Source organism: Puma concolor, chromosome A3 (assembly GCF_028749965.1).
Source record: "Puma concolor isolate L17-30 chromosome A3, mPumCon1.1.hap2, whole genome shotgun sequence".
Classification (NCBI taxonomy): domain Eukaryota; kingdom Metazoa; phylum Chordata; class Mammalia; order Carnivora; family Felidae; genus Puma; species Puma concolor.
Window position 1 is genome coordinate 8,349,138 of NC_141669.1, and position 18,916 is coordinate 8,368,053.

Sequence of the window (18,916 nt, forward strand, 5' to 3'; positions counted from 1 at the left end):
TAGATAGATAGATAGATAGATAGATATGTGTGTATATATATATGTATATATATATATTTCAATATATACAGAGTATTATGAATATATATATTATGGACTAAATTCTATCCTCCCCCAAATTCAAATGTGGAAGCTCTAACCCCCCAAACTGATTACATTTGGAGACAGGACCTTTAAAGAGGTAACTGAGGTCATAAGGGTGGATCCCTAGTCCGACAGGACTGATGTCCTTTTAAGAAGAGCGAGAGGGGGGCACCTGGGTGGCTCAGTCGGTTGAGTGTCTGACTTTAGCTCAGGTCATGATCTCAAGGTTCATGAGTTCGAGCCCCACATCGGGTCTGCTATCAGCACAGAGCCCACTTTGGATCCTCTGCCCCACCCCCTTTCCCTGCCTCTCCCCTGCTCATGTACATGCGCGCACACACACTCTCTTAAAAAAATAAACACACACACACAAAAAAGGAGAGAGACCAGGGATGTGTACACACAGAGAAAAGCCTGTATGAGGACACAAGGAGAAGACAGCTGGGGAGAAGGCTCTCCCCAGAAACCAATCTTGCCAGCATCTTGCACTCCCAGCCTCCAGAACCATAAGAAAATAAATTTCTGTTGTTTACGCCACCCAGTCTATGGTATTTTGTTAAAGCAGCCTGAGCAGACTAATACCAGACACTCGCGCGCGTGCACACACACACACACACACACACCCCCCTCACCCTAGCTCGGTCTCCTAAGAGGGCAGATTCGCCTGACGCCTCACCAGCACTGAGCACATCTTATCCCAGGTCTTTGTTTCTAAACACCAGGCTCTATTTATTAAAAGGACTCGAGGCTCCTTAGGCGAATGGCTGGTTCCTAGAGAAGCCAGGGAGCCCTATGTAGTAGTCAGGGCACGACTTAGCCAGAGAATCGCAAAGACACACGGCTGGTGGTGCCAATCCAAGAGAGCCAACGTTCTGATGAGTGCGGGGAAGCCGCTGATGTACCCACCCTGCGGAGAAGACTGAAGGACCAGGAGGTTGAATGAATCACCTACAATCACACAGCTTATAGGTGTCAAAGCTGGAGCCACCAAGCCAACCCAGCGTCTCGGCTTACACCAAGCTGGGGTGGGGGGGACAGGGGTGCCTACGGAGAGTAGGAAGGGCGCTGAGCCCCGGGAACAGGGAAGGGCTCCAGCTGGTGCTGGTCCCTGGACAGGAAGGACGCTGCCTCCCCAAGAACAAAGGAAAGGGGTTTATGTCCTTGCCATGGTGATGCGAGAAACGAAGGCTAATGAAAAATTAAGTTCCCTTCCTGCCTACAGCCCACTGACAAGTCCTTGAAAGGCAGTGACCTCCCTCTAGGAGCTCAGCTGCCTGCAGGGTGACACTTCGCTGGGGGCAAAGGAGAACCTTGGCTTAACTTTGTCCCAACCTCAAGGATACTGTGAGTCTACTTCCTTTACCTAAACTGCCCCAAGACGTATGCTGGGAATCCCACTCCAAGCTTCTGGCCGCAGTATAAACATCTGAAGGGTCTCAGGACTGAGGTCGTATTAAAAGGTTTCCCTAGCAACAGCTAGCCCCTCAAGGTCCTGGAAACTGTAAACCTTGCTTCCGAAATATCTTAGAGACTTCCTTTATCCCTGTGCCCCTCCCAACCTGAGGGTATATAATGAGTTACCCTTCAGGACCCCAGTGAGGCTCCTCCTGCCCACGGGTCCTGTCCCCATGCTATAATAAAATCACCTTTTTTGCACCAGAGATGTCTTCAAGAATTCTTTCTTGGCAGCTGGCTCTGGACCCCTCGACCCCCACCATCACCCCACAACTTCATCCACAGTAAATCCCCCCCCCATTCCCATAACCAACGCCCAAAATTCTCAGCTCACAGCTCCGTCTTGTTTTGTCTACACTCCCACCCTTCCACGCAAGCCCCCAACCTTTTGAAGCAAATTCCAGACGATATTAGCTCATCTGTGAGTATTTTTCCGGAGCTCTAGAAGATAAGAATTAAACACACACACTCTTTTATTTTCCTCTTAAAAGTTTCCTTCTGGGAGCGCCTGGGTGGCTCAGTCGGTGAAGCCACCGACCTCGGCTCAGGTCATGGTCTCATGGTCTGTGGGTTTGAGCCCCACGTTGGGCTCTGTGCTGACAGCTCGGAGCCTGGAGCCTGCTTCGGATTCTGTGTCTCCTCCTCTCTCTGCCCCTCACCCACTCACGCGCTCTCTCTCTCTAATAAGATAAACTTGAAAAAAATTTTAAAAAGTTTCCTTCCGAACATCCTGTTCCCCTTAGCTTAGAAGGAGGACTCGATGCCTGCTTTTCTTCTTCCAGGGTAAGGTTTTTGATGGCCAGGTGAGGGCTGGAGGCGCAGGGACAGACAGAAGGAAAGCCTGGAAGCCTGGCTGAGGTTCGCGGTACCAAACCAGCCACCGTGGATTCTGGCGTTGCATTTTTGTGGCTTTTTTTCTGCTCCATGACCGGGACCTGCTTCTGCGATTCTGAGAGCTTGGAGAACACACCCCGCCCCTTCATTTTCTGCCGCGTCTACCTTCTTTGATCACAGAATCTATTTAACCGCCTTAAGAAAAAACGTTCCCTCTGAAGTGGTGAAGGGCGGGACTTCCAGGGGCCTGGAGGGCTAAGGCCCGGGTGGCGGGGAGGGGCGCCCCCCCCCTCAGCTTCGGGAAAGGGCAGGAAGTGAGCCGACCCCGGGCCATTCTGGCCCCTCAGTGACCCCTCAGTGACGGCCAAAGCCTGTGTCCCCAGGTAAAACGAGGAGGACGCACGTAAACGAAGTTGGGTCCTTAACGTCCTTCCAAGTTTTCATCTCTCAAATGCAGTCAGAAAAACGAAGAAAGGAAGGCACTTAGGGAGTGCAAAACCCCAACACCACGGTCCAGCCCCCCGTGAGGAGGTGCACGTCCGCCCTCCCGGGATTCAGCCTGTACCCACCCAACCCTCGGGAAAGCGGAACCGTCTGGGGGGGTCTCCGGGCAGCTCGGCACCCAGCGAGCTTAACACGGAGAAGTGACCCCGCAGCGCGTCCGGTCTGCGGAGGGCACCGCCCAGCGGCCGCCCCGGGACAGGGCGGGGTCGGGGCGGAGCGGGCAGAAGGGGCGGAGCGCTCCCCGACTGGGCGGCCCCGGGGCGGGGTCCCGGCGAGACCCGCGCTAGGTGGACGGCGGGGTCCGGGGTGGTGAGGGGCGAACGCCGGCGGGGTCGGGAGCGGAGATCCGGACGGAGGAGCGGACCCCCGGCGAGGGTGGACCCGAGGCGGACCTGGGGAGGGGGCGGGGCAGGGGAGAGGAGCACGGGCGGGCGGGGCAGGGCGAGGGAGGGGGCGGAGATCCGGGCGGAGGAGCGGACCCCGACAGGGCGGACCCCGGCGGGGCGGCCCAGGGCGTGGGCGTGGGCGCGGGTGCCTAGGGAAGGCGGAAGGACTCGGCGCCCGGGGAGGCCCAGCGCTGAGCCGTTCCCCCTCCCTCGCGCCGCGGCCGCCTCCGCCGAGCCCCCAAGCCCGGAGCGGGAGCCCCCAGCCCCGCCGGCGCCATGGAGAAGCTGCTGCTGTTGTTCTGCAACTGGAGCACGCTGGGCGTGTGCGCCGCGCTCAAGCTGCCGCAGATCTCCGCGGTGCTGGCGGCGCGCAGCGCGCGGGGCATCAGCCTCCCGAGTTTACTTCTGGAGCTGGCGGGGTAAGGCCGGGGCGGCGGCGGCGGCTGCCCTCCCCGCTCGCCTCTGCGGCCTGGAGGGCCCGGGAGCTCAGGAGCGCGCCGTGGGTCTAAGTAGGGCCGGGGAGCGGGGCCGAAAGCGCCCGGCCGCTGGGGGGCACTTCCCGGGACCGCTCGCCTCCGCTGTTTATTTGCCGCTCCCTGCACGGACTGCGCGTGCCCAGCTTGCAGATGGGGGAAACCGACCCCTGGCCAGGCCCTCACCCCGCCCGTTAGCCGCAGCGCAACCGCGCGGCTTGGAACTAGGCCATTTGCACCTGAGGCCCTCTGATACACATCCGCCCTGAGTTCCCCCTCCCCCCGCCGATACCCCTTAGCTCGGGTCTCGGTTTCCTCGCGTGTAAAGCGAGGCGTTGATCCTCCGCCTTTAGAAAGTTAACACCTGGGGTGGGAGGATTCCGAGAATGGGGGGCTCTTTGGAGGAAGGGGAGAAAGACGAATCGGGCCAGAGCCAGCCAGAGAGGAGCCAGTGCCGCTGGGAGAGCGCTTATCCGTCCGAAATCGGGAGTGGATGCCTTGACTCGGTATTTAAAGATGTAAGCGCGAAGAGCAGAGTTCTAAAACTCGGTTGGGAGGCCTCGAATTGGTGGGAGAGCGGGGCACGTGAAGCCCGGGAGTCTACCCGCGAGTCCCTGGCAAGGCCGGTCCTCCCCGCTTTGCTCGTCGCCGCCCCCCTCCCCCCGCCCCCAACCGGGTTATCACTCGGCGACCGCGCGGGCGGGTCCTCCGCGGAAGCACGACCCCGGGGGGCCTGGGCTGGAAAGTAGCCTGGGGCAAGGGAGGGAGAAGACCTCGGGGGTGGGGGAGGTGGGGGGAGTCCTGCGCCCGGCGCGCCCAGCGGGGGAGATGCTTTATCAAGAGAGAGTCTGCCGACTGGCGGATTTGTGACCCGGCTCTGATTTGCAAACGACCCCACAACGCTGGGACCCCCCCCCCCGCCCCCCCAGGCTGGATAGCGAGGATTGGAGAGTTCGCCACCGCCTCGAAGTGGCCGCCGCGTCAGTTCGGGTGGGGATGGGAGAGGGGGAGGAGCGGTGGGGGAGTGTCCGGGAGGGTGTGGACGGCCTGGGGGAGGGCCACGGTTTTTAACGGGTCCCTGAGCCTGGGAAGGTGGGGCTGGCCCATTGCGGGGTGAGTGGAAGTCCGACTGATGCCCAAGGAGGCGAGTCGGGAGCCTGCCCACACGCTACATACAACCCGGCAGGCGCTGCCAGCAGGTGTCGGCTGTCACTCTATCCAACCGTGCACCTCGGCAACACCTGCCCTCCTGGCAATGGACGTGGACTTGCGTGGGCGGGGGAGCCGGAGCCGGCGCGGGAGGCGGCCTCGTGCGTGTCCCGCGGGGATCGCCGTGCACGCGGAGGGCCGGCCGGCCTGCGGCTCACGCTTCGTGGAGGGCCAGGCACGCAGGCTGCTGTGTGCGCGTGGCTGTGTCTAGGCCCGGCCGGATGCCACCCTCTCCCCGAAGCTGGAAGTGGTCAGGCGCTCCCTCCTCGGGATTCCGAGGTTTTATCTACACCTCGCTTTATCTTACTGGTGGGTCTGTGTGTTGGCGCTATTTTACTCGATCCTCGGGGCGCCCTAGGGAGTAAGCATTGTTTTCATCCCCAGAGAATAGTAGCCTGAGGCGGAGGAAGTGACGCACCGTGCCCAACTTCACCGGCAGCAGCTGGGCCCTAGGTTTCACCCGGGCCTGGCCCTTTCCATCCTGAAGCCTGGCTCACTCCCGCCCTCCACGCTCACTGGGTTTTTCCGCTTCCTAGACTCGTCAGCAATATCGTGGGTGGGGGGAGCGGGTTGGCAACACCCTGCCCCCTTCCCTTTTCCTTCCCCAGCCTTCGCTGGTGAGGGCCCTGGAGAAGCTGGGGGGCACCGCAGGCCTGCCTGTGCCTGGTGCCCGCCTTGCCTGCCTGCCCACCAGCGCCCCCTACCGGGCCAGGAGCAGGGTAGCAGCCAGAATTCGGCGGACAGAACCCGGAGGGCATCGCCATCAGGGGGCCCTTTATATCCTGGGAAGCAAAAGCCAGACTAAATTTCTTGGGGGACGTCTACCTGCCTTGGGTCCTGATCTGTTAACGCTAAAAGTCCACTTTTGAGAGAACCGGGTCAATGGGAGCGTAAGCTGTATCTTAGTGAGACCAGAAAATGGCTTTGAATGCGCATCGGCGTGAAATGCAAGAAAATGCCTGGATTTTAGAGATGCCTCCAGACGTGTGCAGGGCGACAGCCACACGCCCGCGTCAGCAAAGAAAAGGAGCTGACCAAACCTCCACTGGAGGCCCCACGTTTAGTGAGGGGGAGGCCTGCAGGGCAGACGAAGCTGGCTCAGCCGGCTGGGGGAGGGGGAGGCTGGCTGCGGGCCGCACCGTGTCTGGCGCAGAAGGCGGCACAGACGGGACCCCAGGCAGACGGGGGGGGGGGGGGGGGGGGGGGTGCGCCCTGCCAGCAGACTGCTCTTTTTCTCCGTTGCTGGAACAGGTGTCCCAGACAGGTTCCGGGGAGGGGAAGCGGGGAGGAAGTTGGCAGGAAGTGCATAGCGGGCACCTCTCTGCCCAGGCTGTGCCAGCCTGACGTTCCGCCTCCCCCCGCCCCCGCCCGCGCCGGAGCCCGGGTTCCCCGGCTGATGGGAGCGCGCCTGCGTCAGCAGCTCCAACACCCCTCCTTCCAGGCCTCCCTGCTGCTCTGCCCCCTTGTGCCCTCCTGGGTTCCAGACACAGTTCTGCTCACTGCACCTGCTCTGGAACCTTCCGTGGATGGGTTTTCAGACTCCCGATTCAGCCCTCCGCCCAGACAGGACAGCCCCGGGGCGGGGCGGGGGGTGGGCTGACCCTGCTTCCGCTCCCCAGGCCCAGCAGGCCGACTTCTGGTGTCTGGCTAAAGATTCCTTTGGAAGAGGCTCCAGCGGCTCTCGAGCTGCTGCCTCTGTGAGCGCATGTGTCGTTTTTCGTTCAGACCTCTAGCCTGTGTGTGGAGGAAGGAAACTCCAGTCACTTTGCAGAGCGGACCAGGAATACCAACAGGTGTGTGGGGCCGCGGGTCAGACACCGTTCGGCCTGACTTTATTGTAAGGAGGGTTCTAATGTATTACTTTTTGATGAAAAGAAGGACACCTAACTGCCCCCAGGCCACAGGAGTGGCAGATGGTTGTCCTTGGACGTTTGGATCCCCGAGACAGAGCAAGAGAGCGAAAGAGAGAGCGCGCGTGCGCACTGCAGCCTGGCCACCCGGCCTCCCTGGAGGGCCCCGGTGGGGTGGGGTGGGGGTTGGTGGCAGGCACCACTGCTGGTGGCCGGGGAAACTCATGCGCTCGTCTTCGTCTTTTCCCTGAATTCTCATATGACCTTGGTTTCTCGGGCCTCAGTCTCCCCAAGTGGTCTGTAAAATGCGGAGGGCACGGTGGATGGCCGTGACCTCAGCTCTGACACCCTAGGGCTCGTGCCCGTCCTGAAGGTCTGTGGCTGCACTCTGGGGGTAGGGGGGTGCGCTCAGTGAAGAGCGAGCAGGTGGCAAAGACCCGCCAACGCCTGCTCGGTTGTACCGCCCGCTCATTCGGCACGGTCGTTGTCTAGGCTTCCCGAAGTGCCTGGGCCCCGCTGGCTGCAGCCCTGCTCTGCAGGGGTGGGTGAGCTGAAGCTGCCCCCTCCCCTGGCCCCCTAGGCTCCCCCTCAGATGTGGACAGAAAGGTGCCGGAGGCCTGGTCTGGAGACCCCCCGTGCCCGGGCCACCGCTGGCCTCCCCCCCTCCCCCCATCCTGTGACCCTCGCCCCCAGCTCAGCCAAGGTCCGAAACAGGATCAAGGGCACAGGCTCCCCAGCCCACTGGGTGCTTTGTGAACCCCCCCCCCCCCCCCCCAGCTGAGGAAATGAGAGGGGGTTACGTCTGGATGAGTGATGGAGGCTGTGGTTCACCTGGGGGATGAAACAGACTCTGAGGGGACAGCAGGGGGACTTAGGTTCTTAGGGAGCTGACTGGCTGGGCCGAGAGCTGGAGAGGCAGGAAGCTCAGGCCTTTTGTCCCGACAAGGGTCAGGTCCTGAGGTCCTGGGGTTTTTACTTGCCACTCCCCCCACCCCCCCCCACCAAATTCCAACCTCTCAGAACTAGAATTTTCTTTTTTCTTTTCTCTTCTCTTCTCTTTTTTCCTTTCTTTCTTTCTTCTTTTTCTTTCTTTTTTTCTTTTCTTCTCTTTTCTATTTTTCTTCTCTTTTCTTTTTTCTTCTTTCTTTTCTTCTCTTTTTTCTTTCTTTTCTTTTTCTTTGTCTCTTTTTTCTTCTCTTTTCTTTTTTTTTCTTTGTTTCTTTTCTTTTTTCTTTCTCTTCTTTTTTTTCTTTTCTTTTTTCTTTTCTTTTTTCTTTCTTTTCTCTTCTTTTTTCTTCTTTCTTTTCTTTGCTTCTCTTTTTTCTTTTCTTCTCTTTTTCTTCTCTTTTTCTTTTCTTTCTTTTTCTCTTTGCTTCTCCTTTTTCTTTTCTTTCTTTCTCCCTTCCTTCCTTCCTCCCTCATCTATTTTGAGAGAGACAACAACATTGTGAGTGGTGGAGGGGCAGAGAGAGAAGGGGAGAGAGGGAATCCCAAGCAGGCTCCCCGCCACCAGCTCAGAGCCTGTCGCGGGACCTGAACTCATGAAACCGTGAGATCACGACCTGAGCCGAAACCAAGAGTCGGACGCCCAACCGACTGAGCCACCCAGGCGGCCCTCAGAGCTGGAATTCTCTTAAGGAACCGACGACTGTTCGTGCCTCTCGCCCACTGCTCCTCCTCGATGGGGAGCGCTCTGGACGGCCGCAGGGATCATCCAGGTGGTTGCAATCCCCCGCTCGGGGCGGGCCAGCCTGGGGCCAGAAGGGCCGTCCCTTCTCGTCCTGGCCTGCCGCTCGGACCTCAGTGACACTCACTTGTGCCACCATCTCGGGGACTTGGCAGCGACCACGTGCACCACGCCCAGCTCCCGGTCAGTCCCGGATGCTCGAGAAGCTGCGGACAGGATTAAGTTACCGTCCCACGCTCCGTGTGCGGAATCTCCCCCCCCACCCCCTGACGTTTCCAGGTGCCAACCGGCAGGTCCGGGGTTTTGCACACAAACCCGGGCTCCTGGGCGCTGGCCGGGCCTCCCCGCCGCCCTGTGCTGGGCCGGCCCCAGCTCAGACGCTCCCCCTCTCTCCCCAGTTTCCTGGTGTTTCTCCGGTACCAGTGTTACTATGAGTACCCGCTGCTGACCTACCTGGAGTATCCCATTCTCACCGCACAAGGTACCCGGCCCCTCGGACCCCCTCTGTGTCGGGCAACAGCCCTTGGGCCCCCCCCTCCCGCCTCCCTCACAGCCTTTCTCTTTCAGATGCCCTCCTCCTGCTGTGTGCCTTCCATTTCAACGGGAACGTGAAAGGAGCAGCCCCCTACGTGGCCGTGTATCCTTTTCGTTGTCCAGGGATCCGGCGGGACCGGGGAGTCAGGCGCTTTTGCCAGATCTGCGTTCTTGTGGTCAAGCCGAAAAAGATCCCAAATGCGCGAGAGTGAATACGTACCCTGCCCGGGGCCTCCCCCCACCCCGAGCCCCGGGCACCAGGCCCGTCCCAGCTCCATTCTTCAGGGGAGGCGGACACATTTCTTCCCTGAGAAAATGTCCCCAAGTACGCGAAGTCGTAATAACGGGAATGTCTGTCGTGAACCCCGAGGCCACTAACGCGCCCTCTCTGCCCCACAGTGTGGGCGTGCGGGTTCTGGACGGCGGGTTCAAAGCGAAAATCGTGGCCAGGACATTAGAAGGGTCTTGGTGGTGGCGGGTGGGTGGGGCATCTGGTCGTGACGCAGACCTGTGCTCGCTCACGGTGCCTCTTCTGTGAACAGGGGCCGGGCTCTTGTTTCGGTTCTGTAAACCTTCAGAGGTTCTCTTGGGAATTCACGGTCCTTAAAAAGCCAGGAAAGCCTTCCCAGTGGCAGCCAGTTAACGCGGCCGTGTCTGTTAAGTGACCCGAGCGGGTTACTCGTACACCCGCAGGGTGCAGGAGAGAGGGAGGGCACCCTTCCTGTCTGCGCTGGGCTGGGCGCCTTGGGACGTGGAGGCTGGGGGACACCTGCTGCGCCCACCCCCTGGGTGTTCGTGGGCACAGGCCGGGAGCTCCCTAAGCTGCAATTGTCCTGTCCCATCCCGCCTGTGAGATGACACAGTCATGCCTACCTTGTGGCAAGGATCACACTACCAGGAGCACAGGACAAGCCGAGCAAGCGGCAGCCTCACGGCGGCTGTCCGACCGGGCGGCTGTGTAGGGAGGGGACTGAGTCCTGAGCCCCTGCTGTCTGTACCCATCCTCCCCACTCAGCTTCTCTCTGCGCAGCTCTGCCCAGCCGGTAAGAGGGTCTTGAAAACAGTACTTTGAAGATGAAAAGCGTCGTGTCGCTTACTGTTTAAATAAAATACGACAATTTACCTTTGTACGGGTGGTGAGGCTGTGGACTGCAAAAGCTGGGCAGCTCCCTGGGTGAGCGGAATACTTATAACCTCCTCCTGTGAGTGGTGATGAACCAGAAGTAGGGTTACCATAGTAACTGATTTTTTTTTTTTTTTAAAGCATAAGTGTGTCCCAAATATTGCATGGGTCATACTATACTAAAAGACTATTTTTGTTGGTCTGAAAATTCAAATTTAACTGGGTGCCCTCTGTTTAAGAAACTGAGTTAGAGTGTTTTAAAAACAAGATTTCATCTGCCTAGGTTCCAGCTGCCGTTCTGGCGTTGACCAGGTTGCCAGGAATTCGTTCTAGTCACACCGGGCATTGTCTCTTTCGATCCCTCCATTTAAGTAATGTCATTCATTATAATCGTAGCGCGTTGGGTCCCTGTGACGTGCACCGAGGCACTGAGGGAGGTAGATGGGGCAAAGGAACGTTAAGACCGTTTTGCGGATAAGCAAACCAAGGTCAAAAGAAGGAATGGGACTTGCCCAAGGTCACAGCAGAGGCTGGTGGTCATCCCCTCACCCGCCCGGCTTCTGGAGCCGGACTTTCTGTGCTTTTTGCCGCCTCACTGGGCGTGATGAAAATCCGCTCTTGTTCCTCCTGTCCCCACCTGGGTTTACACTGGGGTTAGCAGGAAAGGGGGAAAGAGAGTTTCACGTGACCCCAGTTTTGCAGAACGTGCCTGCCCTATAATGTTGAGCTGCTTCTTTAAATGCCTCGCTTTTGACATCACCCTGGAGAGGTCTGCATGGCTGGGAATGAAGTGGGCGGGCAGGATCGTTTAGAACCACAAAGGCAGGGTGCTTGGCAGTTTTCTTCCCGTGATCTGCTGTTATGTTGAGCCATTTTCGTCTTTTCCAAATCGGACCGGTCCTCGCAGAGCCTTTCCCAGGTTGGCTTATGTGCGTCACCTCCGTGCTCTTGGCGTGTCCCCACGGGCGCGGGGTGGGGGGCGGCCGAGCCACTGCTATCTCCCTTAGCGCTCGGTAGATTTGTGGTCTCGTGGTTCGTCCTTCCCCTGCAGAAGTGGATCATAGATCTGGCCATGGTAAGTGCATCGCCCCTGGAGAAGAGAGACCGCCGTTCCTGCAAAGAACTTGATGGGCCGAGTGTTTAACCTGCTAATTGAAGGATAAGGGGTTGAAAGCGCAGTCCTACCCCAATGTTACAAGACGTTAGTCTCACTCAGGCGTTTGGTAACATTTTCTTACTTCTTTTTGGGGGGGCCATAGAGCACCTGGCTGGGGAGGTAATTAACAGCAACAGAATGAGCAATGGTGGTAGAATAAGCCTAAAATAAAGAGCTTCTTATCAGGTTAATGATTACACATTGGCTACATACTCATTTTTATTTTAATTTTTTAATGTTTTTTTTTTTTTTAAAAGTTCTTTAATTTTTTTTTTTTCAACGTTTTTATTTTTGGGACAGAGAGAGACAGAGCATGAACGGGGGAGGGGCAGAGAGAGAGGGAGACACAGAATCGGAAACAGGCTCCAGGCTCCGAGCCATCAGCCCAGAGCCCGACGCGGGGCTCGAACTCACGGACCGCGAGATCGTGACCTGGCTGAAGTCGGATGCTTAACCAACTGCGCCACCCAGGCACCCCAATGTTTTTTTTTTTTTTTTTTTAATTTATTTTTGAGAGAGAGAGAGAGAGAGAGACAGAGCATGAGTGGGGGAGGGGCAGAGAGAGAGAGGGAGACAGAAGCAGGCTCCAGGCTCTGAGCTGTCAGCAGAGTCCGACGCGGGGCTTGAACTCACAAACTGCGAGATCGCGACCTGAGCCGAAGTCAGAGGCTTAATCAGCTGAGCCACCCACGGGCCCCATACTCATGATTTTTTTTTTAACTTTGCCCCTCTCCCCCCGAAACATTTTTGTCCTTGGAAAACGGTTAGACCTGTGCATTTATCCTACCTTGGGTAAAGCCCCAAAGTCCCATAGTGTGAGAATAGGGCTCTGAGCGTGGGTCAGGGAGCATTTGAGCCCAGATCCTCTCTCCAGAGTGACTGGATTCCGCTTCTCCACCCAAAGGGAGAAGGAGAAGGATCGGTGGTCACACCCAGGCTCATGAACTTCACCACCCCCTCCCCAGCGTCTTGGCTGTGACCCTTGCTTGGAAGGGTGTTACGTTCCAACCTTGTGACCTACGGGGAGCAAATGGGCAGGGTTTTAGCATAAATATGTCCCAAATATTGCACGGGACGTACCTATGCTAGAAATTACTTGTTGTTGATCTGAAATTCAAGTTTCCCCGGGCGTCGTGTATTTTTATTTGCGAAATCTTTCCGGGCCTTGGTTATGAAGACTCCTTCTTCTTGATTCCGAAGATGGCATTTCCTCCTGAAGACGGATCCGGTGGAAGGTCCAGCAGACGCGGTTAGCGTATCTGCTCGGCAGTGGCCTTCCCCCTGACACGAGTGGACAGGGCCCTACCTAAGTCCTCGTGCCCAGGCTTTCTGAGGCCCGGTCCTCCGTGCTCGCGGTCCCGACCCGACTCCCCACCGGCCGGGGCTGCAGACGCCGTCTTCCCACCTGGGGTCAGTCGTCCGAGCCGTTTGTTCCTGGCGTGACCTGTCTTCGGATCTGAGCACAGGCCCTTGCTCTCTGCCTGGAGTGCTCACTCGCCCGGACTTCTCCACAGTCCTCCCATGTCCCAGCCGCCCCTTCCCTCCTCCGCCTTTACCAGGACGTGTTGCTGTAACCCAATAAGAACGGGTCAAGGGCCAGCCCCGCGACAGGTGCGGGGGACCGAGCAGAGCCAGACCTGATGCCCCACCCCCAACCCAGTCATGTTGCTTTCCTCCTGAGGGTCGGAAGTTAAACAAGCTGCTCCGGTCAAGGACACCAGCCACTTGCATTCGAGCTGGAGCCAATGGCGCTTGCTGGTCCTCACCTTGGCCTCTCTGTAGCATTTGCTGCCCCAGCTCAGGATTCCTCCTTGGATCCTTTGGTTCTCTTGACTTCCGGGGCGCCTTGCCCCTGGTGTCCCCTCCACCTACAGCACAGGCCGGGCCCCGCTCGCCGGGGAGGGCGCTGTGGCGCCGCAGGCCAACTCGTGGTCTCTTACCTCGCGGGGCAGTAGAGGGCCTGAGCGCAGCCCCTCAAGGACTGGTTGGAATAGCTAGAAATTCAGAGCCCGTGTGCCTCGCCTGCTGCTTGGACTTTGAGTCTGTGTGTTCAAAGCAGCATGGTTTTCCCCAGGCTCTAAAACACCATATCTCTCTATCATCTGTCTATCCATCATCTATCCACCCATCTGTCCATCTATCCATCCATCATCTGTCTTATCTATCTACTTATCTATCCATACACCTATCTTATCTATCTTATCTCTCCGTCTATCCATGCACTCACCCATCTATCTTATCTATCTATCCATTCATCTGTCTTCTCTATTCATCTATCTTATCTCTCTCTCTCTCTTATCTGCTTTTATTGGCAGGTGGTCAGATGATCCTTACTCCCACCTCCACACCAGCTGCAAGCCCACCAGTTACCCACTGAACAGTGGGATTGGTGCATTAATAAACCAGCATCTCGCTGCTGCCTGCTTTTTCACCGAACCCGGGCTTTGTCCTTGTACAAACCGGTTGTCTCTTGTCCTGACAGTTTGGCTTCAGAAGCGCGCTCAGTACATGGCGCTCTTGTTTCTTTAACTGAGGGACTCCTAACTTTCTCATGTTTTGCCTGCAAACAGAATCTAAGTACTTTCATCAGCGTGGCCAGCAAGTTTGCTCAGCTCCAGTACCTGTGGAAGACCAGGGACTCAGGCACCGTGAGCGCCCTCACCTGGAGCCTTGCTGCATACACCTGTGCAAGTAAGAGCCAGACGCCGTCCCCCCGTCACGGTCCCACAGGCTTTAATCCTTTGCACATAGAACCTCCAAGTGGATCCGTATTTATGATTCTGATGGCACGCGGGCTACTTTCCATTCTCTGCAAGATCCCTATTCCACTTGCTAAAAACAGATGTGAAACACCCCTTTCTCCCAAAATCTGGCTGAACATCAACAGTCCTGTTTTGCTCTTTGAAAAGCATCAATAGGTTGATTATATTGAATCCACTAACTTGTTTTTAAAATATGACCCTTTCTGATGTAACAGATGAGAGATGAGAAGCATACATTGGCTTTTGAGAATGAATAGACTTTGCCAGGGTGTGTTCCTGGAGCCATGTTGTTTGGTCTCAAGTTCAGAATTTCCACTGTTCATCTGGATTCTTGCAGGAACCTAAAATATATACACATATATATATACACACACACACCTATATATATATATACCTATATATATATACACACATATATATACATATATATACATACATATATATACCTATATATATATACATATATATATATATACACACACACATGCTATTTTAGGTAGAAAACTTTAAAAATTCAGGGCTATGACGTTATTTAGATTTATTAGTTTTAGGTATTCGAACTATGCTTCATGTTTCTTCTGTGTATTAATGGACCGATTTCTCCATCAGGGGTTTCTGGGAGGGGTCTTTACGTCCCAAGTTATGTAAAATTAAGGCTTCTTGGGTTTTATTTTTAGCTTGAGATGTTGAAGTGTTATTATATATGTATATATATATATATACACACACACACACACACACACACAATATATATATAGTTAGGAAATATATATACAGATATACATGTATATATGTATATAGGTGTATGTATATATGTATATATGTTTCTGGAATTGCTGATTTGATATATTACTTATTAGCTCCCTAATTTTACCTTCAGGTAATCTTAAGTGTTGTTTCTTAAATTTTCTTGTAGGAAATCTTCGGAACTTGTAACTTTAAAGACCATGTATTACATTTCCATCTGTTTTGCATGGTACTCTGTGCTTGAACAAGTCCTTAAATACATATTGGATACATGATAAACCGAGGATTATAACTTTATGGGGAAAAAGTGAACTGGCTTTAAACCTAATTTCCTTAAATGTGTGATGTGTGAGGCAGAGGGAGAGTTTTGTGTGGGTGGGTTCGGGTCAGGAAGGAAGGGCAGGCGTTGAGTTACAGATAGTGTCCTCGAAATCCCACGTCACATCTCCCACACGTGTCTCCTGTGGCCACGAAGGAAAGTGCTGTGCCAGACAAACGAATTGAACGGAACAATTCTACTTAGACCTTTAGGGAAATCATTGCCCTTTGCTGGGCCTCAGTTTCCTTTACCTAGAAAATCTCTACAAAAGAAGGGGGTCAAGTTCAGTCATTTAAAAACCTTGCTTTTTGTTAGTGGAAGCCTTTCTTTATTATTATTATTTTTTAATTTATTTATTTTGAGAGAGACGGCGTGAGTGGGGGAGGGGAGGGGCAGAGAGAGAGGGAGAGAGAGAATCCCAGGCAGGCTCCGTGCTGTCAGCACAGAGCCCGATGTGGGGCTCCAACTCATGAAGCCGTGAGATCATGACCTGAGCTGAAGTCGAGAGTTGGACACTTAACCGACTGAGCCACCCAGACATCTCTGTTGTTAGTAGAAGCCCGTCTTTAAAGTAAACCTTACCAGAAGTCCTATATGTATGAGATTTTCCAAACGTGCTCTTTGGGGTGGGGGAGCTGTGGCTGGGCACACACCGTGGGTTCTCGGCTTCTCCCCGGTCCCTTGGGCAACACTGCTTCTGCTCTTGGGAGAGCCTCAAAACCACTGGGCTAGGACGCGTGGCTGGCTTTGAGAGGTCTTATAAAATACAGTACCGATTTGGTGTTCCGTACTACCAAGATCTTTCAGGAACAGTTAGCATCTATTCCTGTATTTGAAATGGGAAGACGTTAGCTGAATACCGACATAGCTGAGAAGCAAGTTGACATTGTTGAATATCTTCTCTTACAGCAAGAATAATAACAACGATAATGACCACCGGCGATCTTACGAGTAAGCGAAATCTTTTTTCTTCCCATTTTTTTGGACCGCGTGCCCTTGGTGGCTCCTTCCAAGTTGTCTTAGGGTTTCACGGATCAGCTTGCTCCACGTACAGTTAGAGGCCACAGTGTATTCCCGGGCGTCAGCCCCCGCTTACAGGGCTGAGCACCTACTTCGTGTTAGCGCCAGGGATACGGCCTGCAGCATGAGGTCGTAGACTGCCGTCTTCGTGACGCTTCCACGCCAGCAGTGGGTGGAGACGGACGGTGCGGTCAGCGCACAATTAGCTACTCAAGAATACTGGGAAATGTGTTCTGGAAAAGCAGGCCAGGAGGAGCACCTGATGGGGGAATGTGACCTGGCTGGAGGGGCCCGGGGAGGTGAATTTAAAGAGACAGATGGGGGGACGGGGGAAGAGATGATGACAAGCCCATGAGCGGGGGACACGTGGCTTAGCCATGGAGAGTGAACAGGAGGGCTGGGGGTGAGTGAGGACGGACTCTACTGAGGTGACAATCATTTGACCCCCACATCCTTGTTTTTTTTTTTTTTTTAAGGGGGACACTGTGATGGAGGAGAAGATATGTGGGTTGATGTAAAAAGAACTTAGTAATTCCCTAGGCTGTTTTCCACCCCCAGCCAAGCGTATACATTTTTGGAAAAGAATGAAAACAAATGGTGTCACCCATTCTATGAAGACTAGAGACATGTCCCTGGTACACATACCGGTTAATTGTTCCTTGAGAAATATGGCTACAGGAGAGTGAGGCACCCCTGTCCCTTTGCAGAGATTGTATTTTGGGCTGCAACACCTTCTGTCAGCAGTGAGCAAAACACTAAAAGTACTGTGGTCAAACCATAAACTTGGGTCAAGTGGGGAAAGATAGGTCTGAGTCTTCTCCGCAGGACTTGAAGAATCCTGTGTATGGGAAGAAGAATCCAGCCGTAAGGAAACAACAAAACGAAACTATGTATTACAATTTTGGAAGATTGGGAATGTTCTAGCTATGGTTTGCTTTGTAGTTAAAGTGACAGCTGTTCCTGAAAGCGATCAGTGTATCTGGGGACAGTCTTAGGAACAGCTTAGCTGGTATCTTACAAATGTTTCACAACCACAAAGATACATTAACTCTCCTCAGGGGAGTGTTCGTCGAGTCACTTAGGGTAAAGTGCTCTCCCCCCAGAAATATTTGGAAGCAGGTTTGTTGAAAAGTTCCCACGAGGCGGTGTTGTGAATCCTACGTGGTAGACGGGGGTAGGGGCGGGCAGTTATTTAGGCTTTTAGGCTTCTACTTAGAGCGGTAGGGCAGGAGTGATTTTGCATTAGAACGTGAAAACAGTGCTCTTTAACATACTTTTTCTTTTTGATCGATTTCAGTTCTTACACGTTTCGTGATCATGCTTGCTTTAAACGTGTGGGTAACCACCACGGTCCTTCGCTACAGGAAGACGGCGGTAAAGGCTGAGTAACAGATGCGCTGCCCCTCCACACGAAGTGGATTCCTAGTAACTGAAGCAAAGCTCACTGCTGAACCAAGGTCTCTTATAAGTTTAGTCAATGGCTTCAGAAACGCTGAATTGAAGCCAGATGTATTTTGGACAGGAGCCACTTAAACACTTGTTGAGAAATGTTGATTTCCTTCCCACTCCTCCCCTTCGTGAGGCGGAGGCAGGTCTCGGACACCTGCATGTCGAGCAGTCAAGACCATGCTTTTCAGCTTTCAGAATCTTCTAAGAAATAAATCCTCTCTAGAGCACAAATGATTATGAACGGAGTGGGATTTTACCCAGTCAGAAGTGAAATTGTAGTAAATTACCAGGGTCACTTTCTGGGGCGGTTTTTTTAATATAGATGTAACAGGATGGCCTTGCTGTATCATAATACACGATAATGCCTCCTTAGGCTATAGTAAGGATATCGAGGCAAGCAAAAACGTTAATTGGCTCGAGTTTATATACCCAAGTAGTGCTGTAATTTCATATAGTGCCTTTAGTTCCTAAGGAAAGGTCGATTGGCTGCAGTCTCTACAGCAGGATGAGGCAGTCCCGATGAACTTTCTGATTCAAGCACAATGCTGCCATCTTTAAGAGTCACACCTTTGAAAAACAAAAATGTCCACTGAAAATAGATGCAGTAAAAGGTATTGCTGGGGTGCTGTCAACTTCTTACGGATTTTATTCTTGTTATATTCTAAACGTGGTGTTAGGATTACTGGATACTGCATTTTACCGTAAAAGTTTATAAACGCTAGAATTTAAAAGCTCTTTCCCTTTATAATTGAATGGCATTGTTATACGTAATAAGTAAATGATGTTTATTAGAAAATGTTTTAGTGTCCTATGTAAGATAAATAAATCATTCTGTAGTTTTTAAAATCCTAGTTGTCATTTTTTTATTTATGTAAGCTCTACACTCAACGTGGAGCCTGAACTCACAACCCCAAGATCGAGTCACATGCTTATATTAACTGAGCCAGCCAGGCGTTCCTCACAGTTGTCAATTTAAAAAAAGTCCAAGTGAACCTTTTCTCATATGCAATTATAATCTAACCATTAGGAATAAATACAAATTAGGTGATTTGAGTCCATTTTATTTAAATATACTTATTAGAAATTTATCATTGCTTAAAGCTTCTCCTTTAAGAAAATACTATCTTAGGGGCGCCTGGGTGGCCCCGTCAGTTGAGCGTCTCTTGATTTTGGCTCAGGTCCCCATCTCATGGTTCATCTCATGAGCTCAAGCCCCGCGTCGGGTTGCGTGCTGACAGGATCCTGCCTGGGATTCTCTCTGCCTTCCCACCCGCCCACTCCACACTCTCTCTCTATGCCTGTCTCTCTTAAGTAAACTTAAAAA

At 53.7% G+C, this 18,916-nt stretch overlaps 1 protein-coding gene and 1 long non-coding RNA gene across 3 annotated transcripts; one reads left to right on the forward strand and one right to left on the reverse strand.

The window, feature by feature from the left end:
• Positions 1 to 2,378: 2,378 nt before the first annotated feature.
• On the reverse strand, positions 2,379 to 3,303 carry LOC147582230 (uncharacterized). Its single transcript, XR_015248870.1, has 2 exons — positions 2,943 to 3,303; positions 2,379 to 2,819 (listed from the first exon to the last, which is right to left on the reverse strand). It is a non-coding gene; the product is annotated as an uncharacterized LOC147582230 (long non-coding RNA).
• Positions 3,304 to 3,332: 29 nt separating this feature from the next.
• On the forward strand, positions 3,333 to 18,438 carry SLC66A3 (solute carrier family 66 member 3). 2 transcript variants are annotated; one of them, XM_086700024.1, is made up of 7 exons: positions 3,338 to 3,682; positions 8,881 to 8,963; positions 9,050 to 9,119; positions 11,157 to 11,214; positions 13,866 to 13,986; positions 16,033 to 16,074; positions 17,441 to 18,438. In XM_086700024.1, exons 1-7 carry the CDS (start codon positions 3,540 to 3,542, stop codon positions 17,530 to 17,532), a joined length of 609 nt encoding a protein of 202 aa, XP_086556150.1. In that variant the 5' UTR covers positions 3,338 to 3,539; the 3' UTR covers positions 17,533 to 18,438. The 2 variants fall into 2 exon arrangements, with proteins under 2 accessions (XP_086556151.1, XP_086556150.1); XM_086700025.1 differs by lacking the exons at positions 9,050 to 9,119; positions 11,157 to 11,214 and adding an exon at positions 9,140 to 9,220 and having other exon boundaries at positions 3,333 to 3,682.
• Positions 18,439 to 18,916: the final 478 nt, after the last annotated feature.

Bases quoted from the DNA above. Each gene is read 5' to 3' on its own strand.
- SLC66A3 (XM_086700024.1), top strand. From the start codon at position 3,540: ATGGAGAAGCTGCTGCTGTTGTTCTGCAACTGGAGCACGCTGGGCGTG. The intron at 8,964-9,049 runs GTACCCGGCCCC...TTTCTCTTTCAG, and splicing joins TCCCATTCTCACCGCACAAG to ATGCCCTCCTCCTGCTGTGT. The intron at 11,215-13,865 runs GTAAGTGCATCG...GCCTGCAAACAG, and splicing joins GGATCATAGATCTGGCCATG to AATCTAAGTACTTTCATCAG.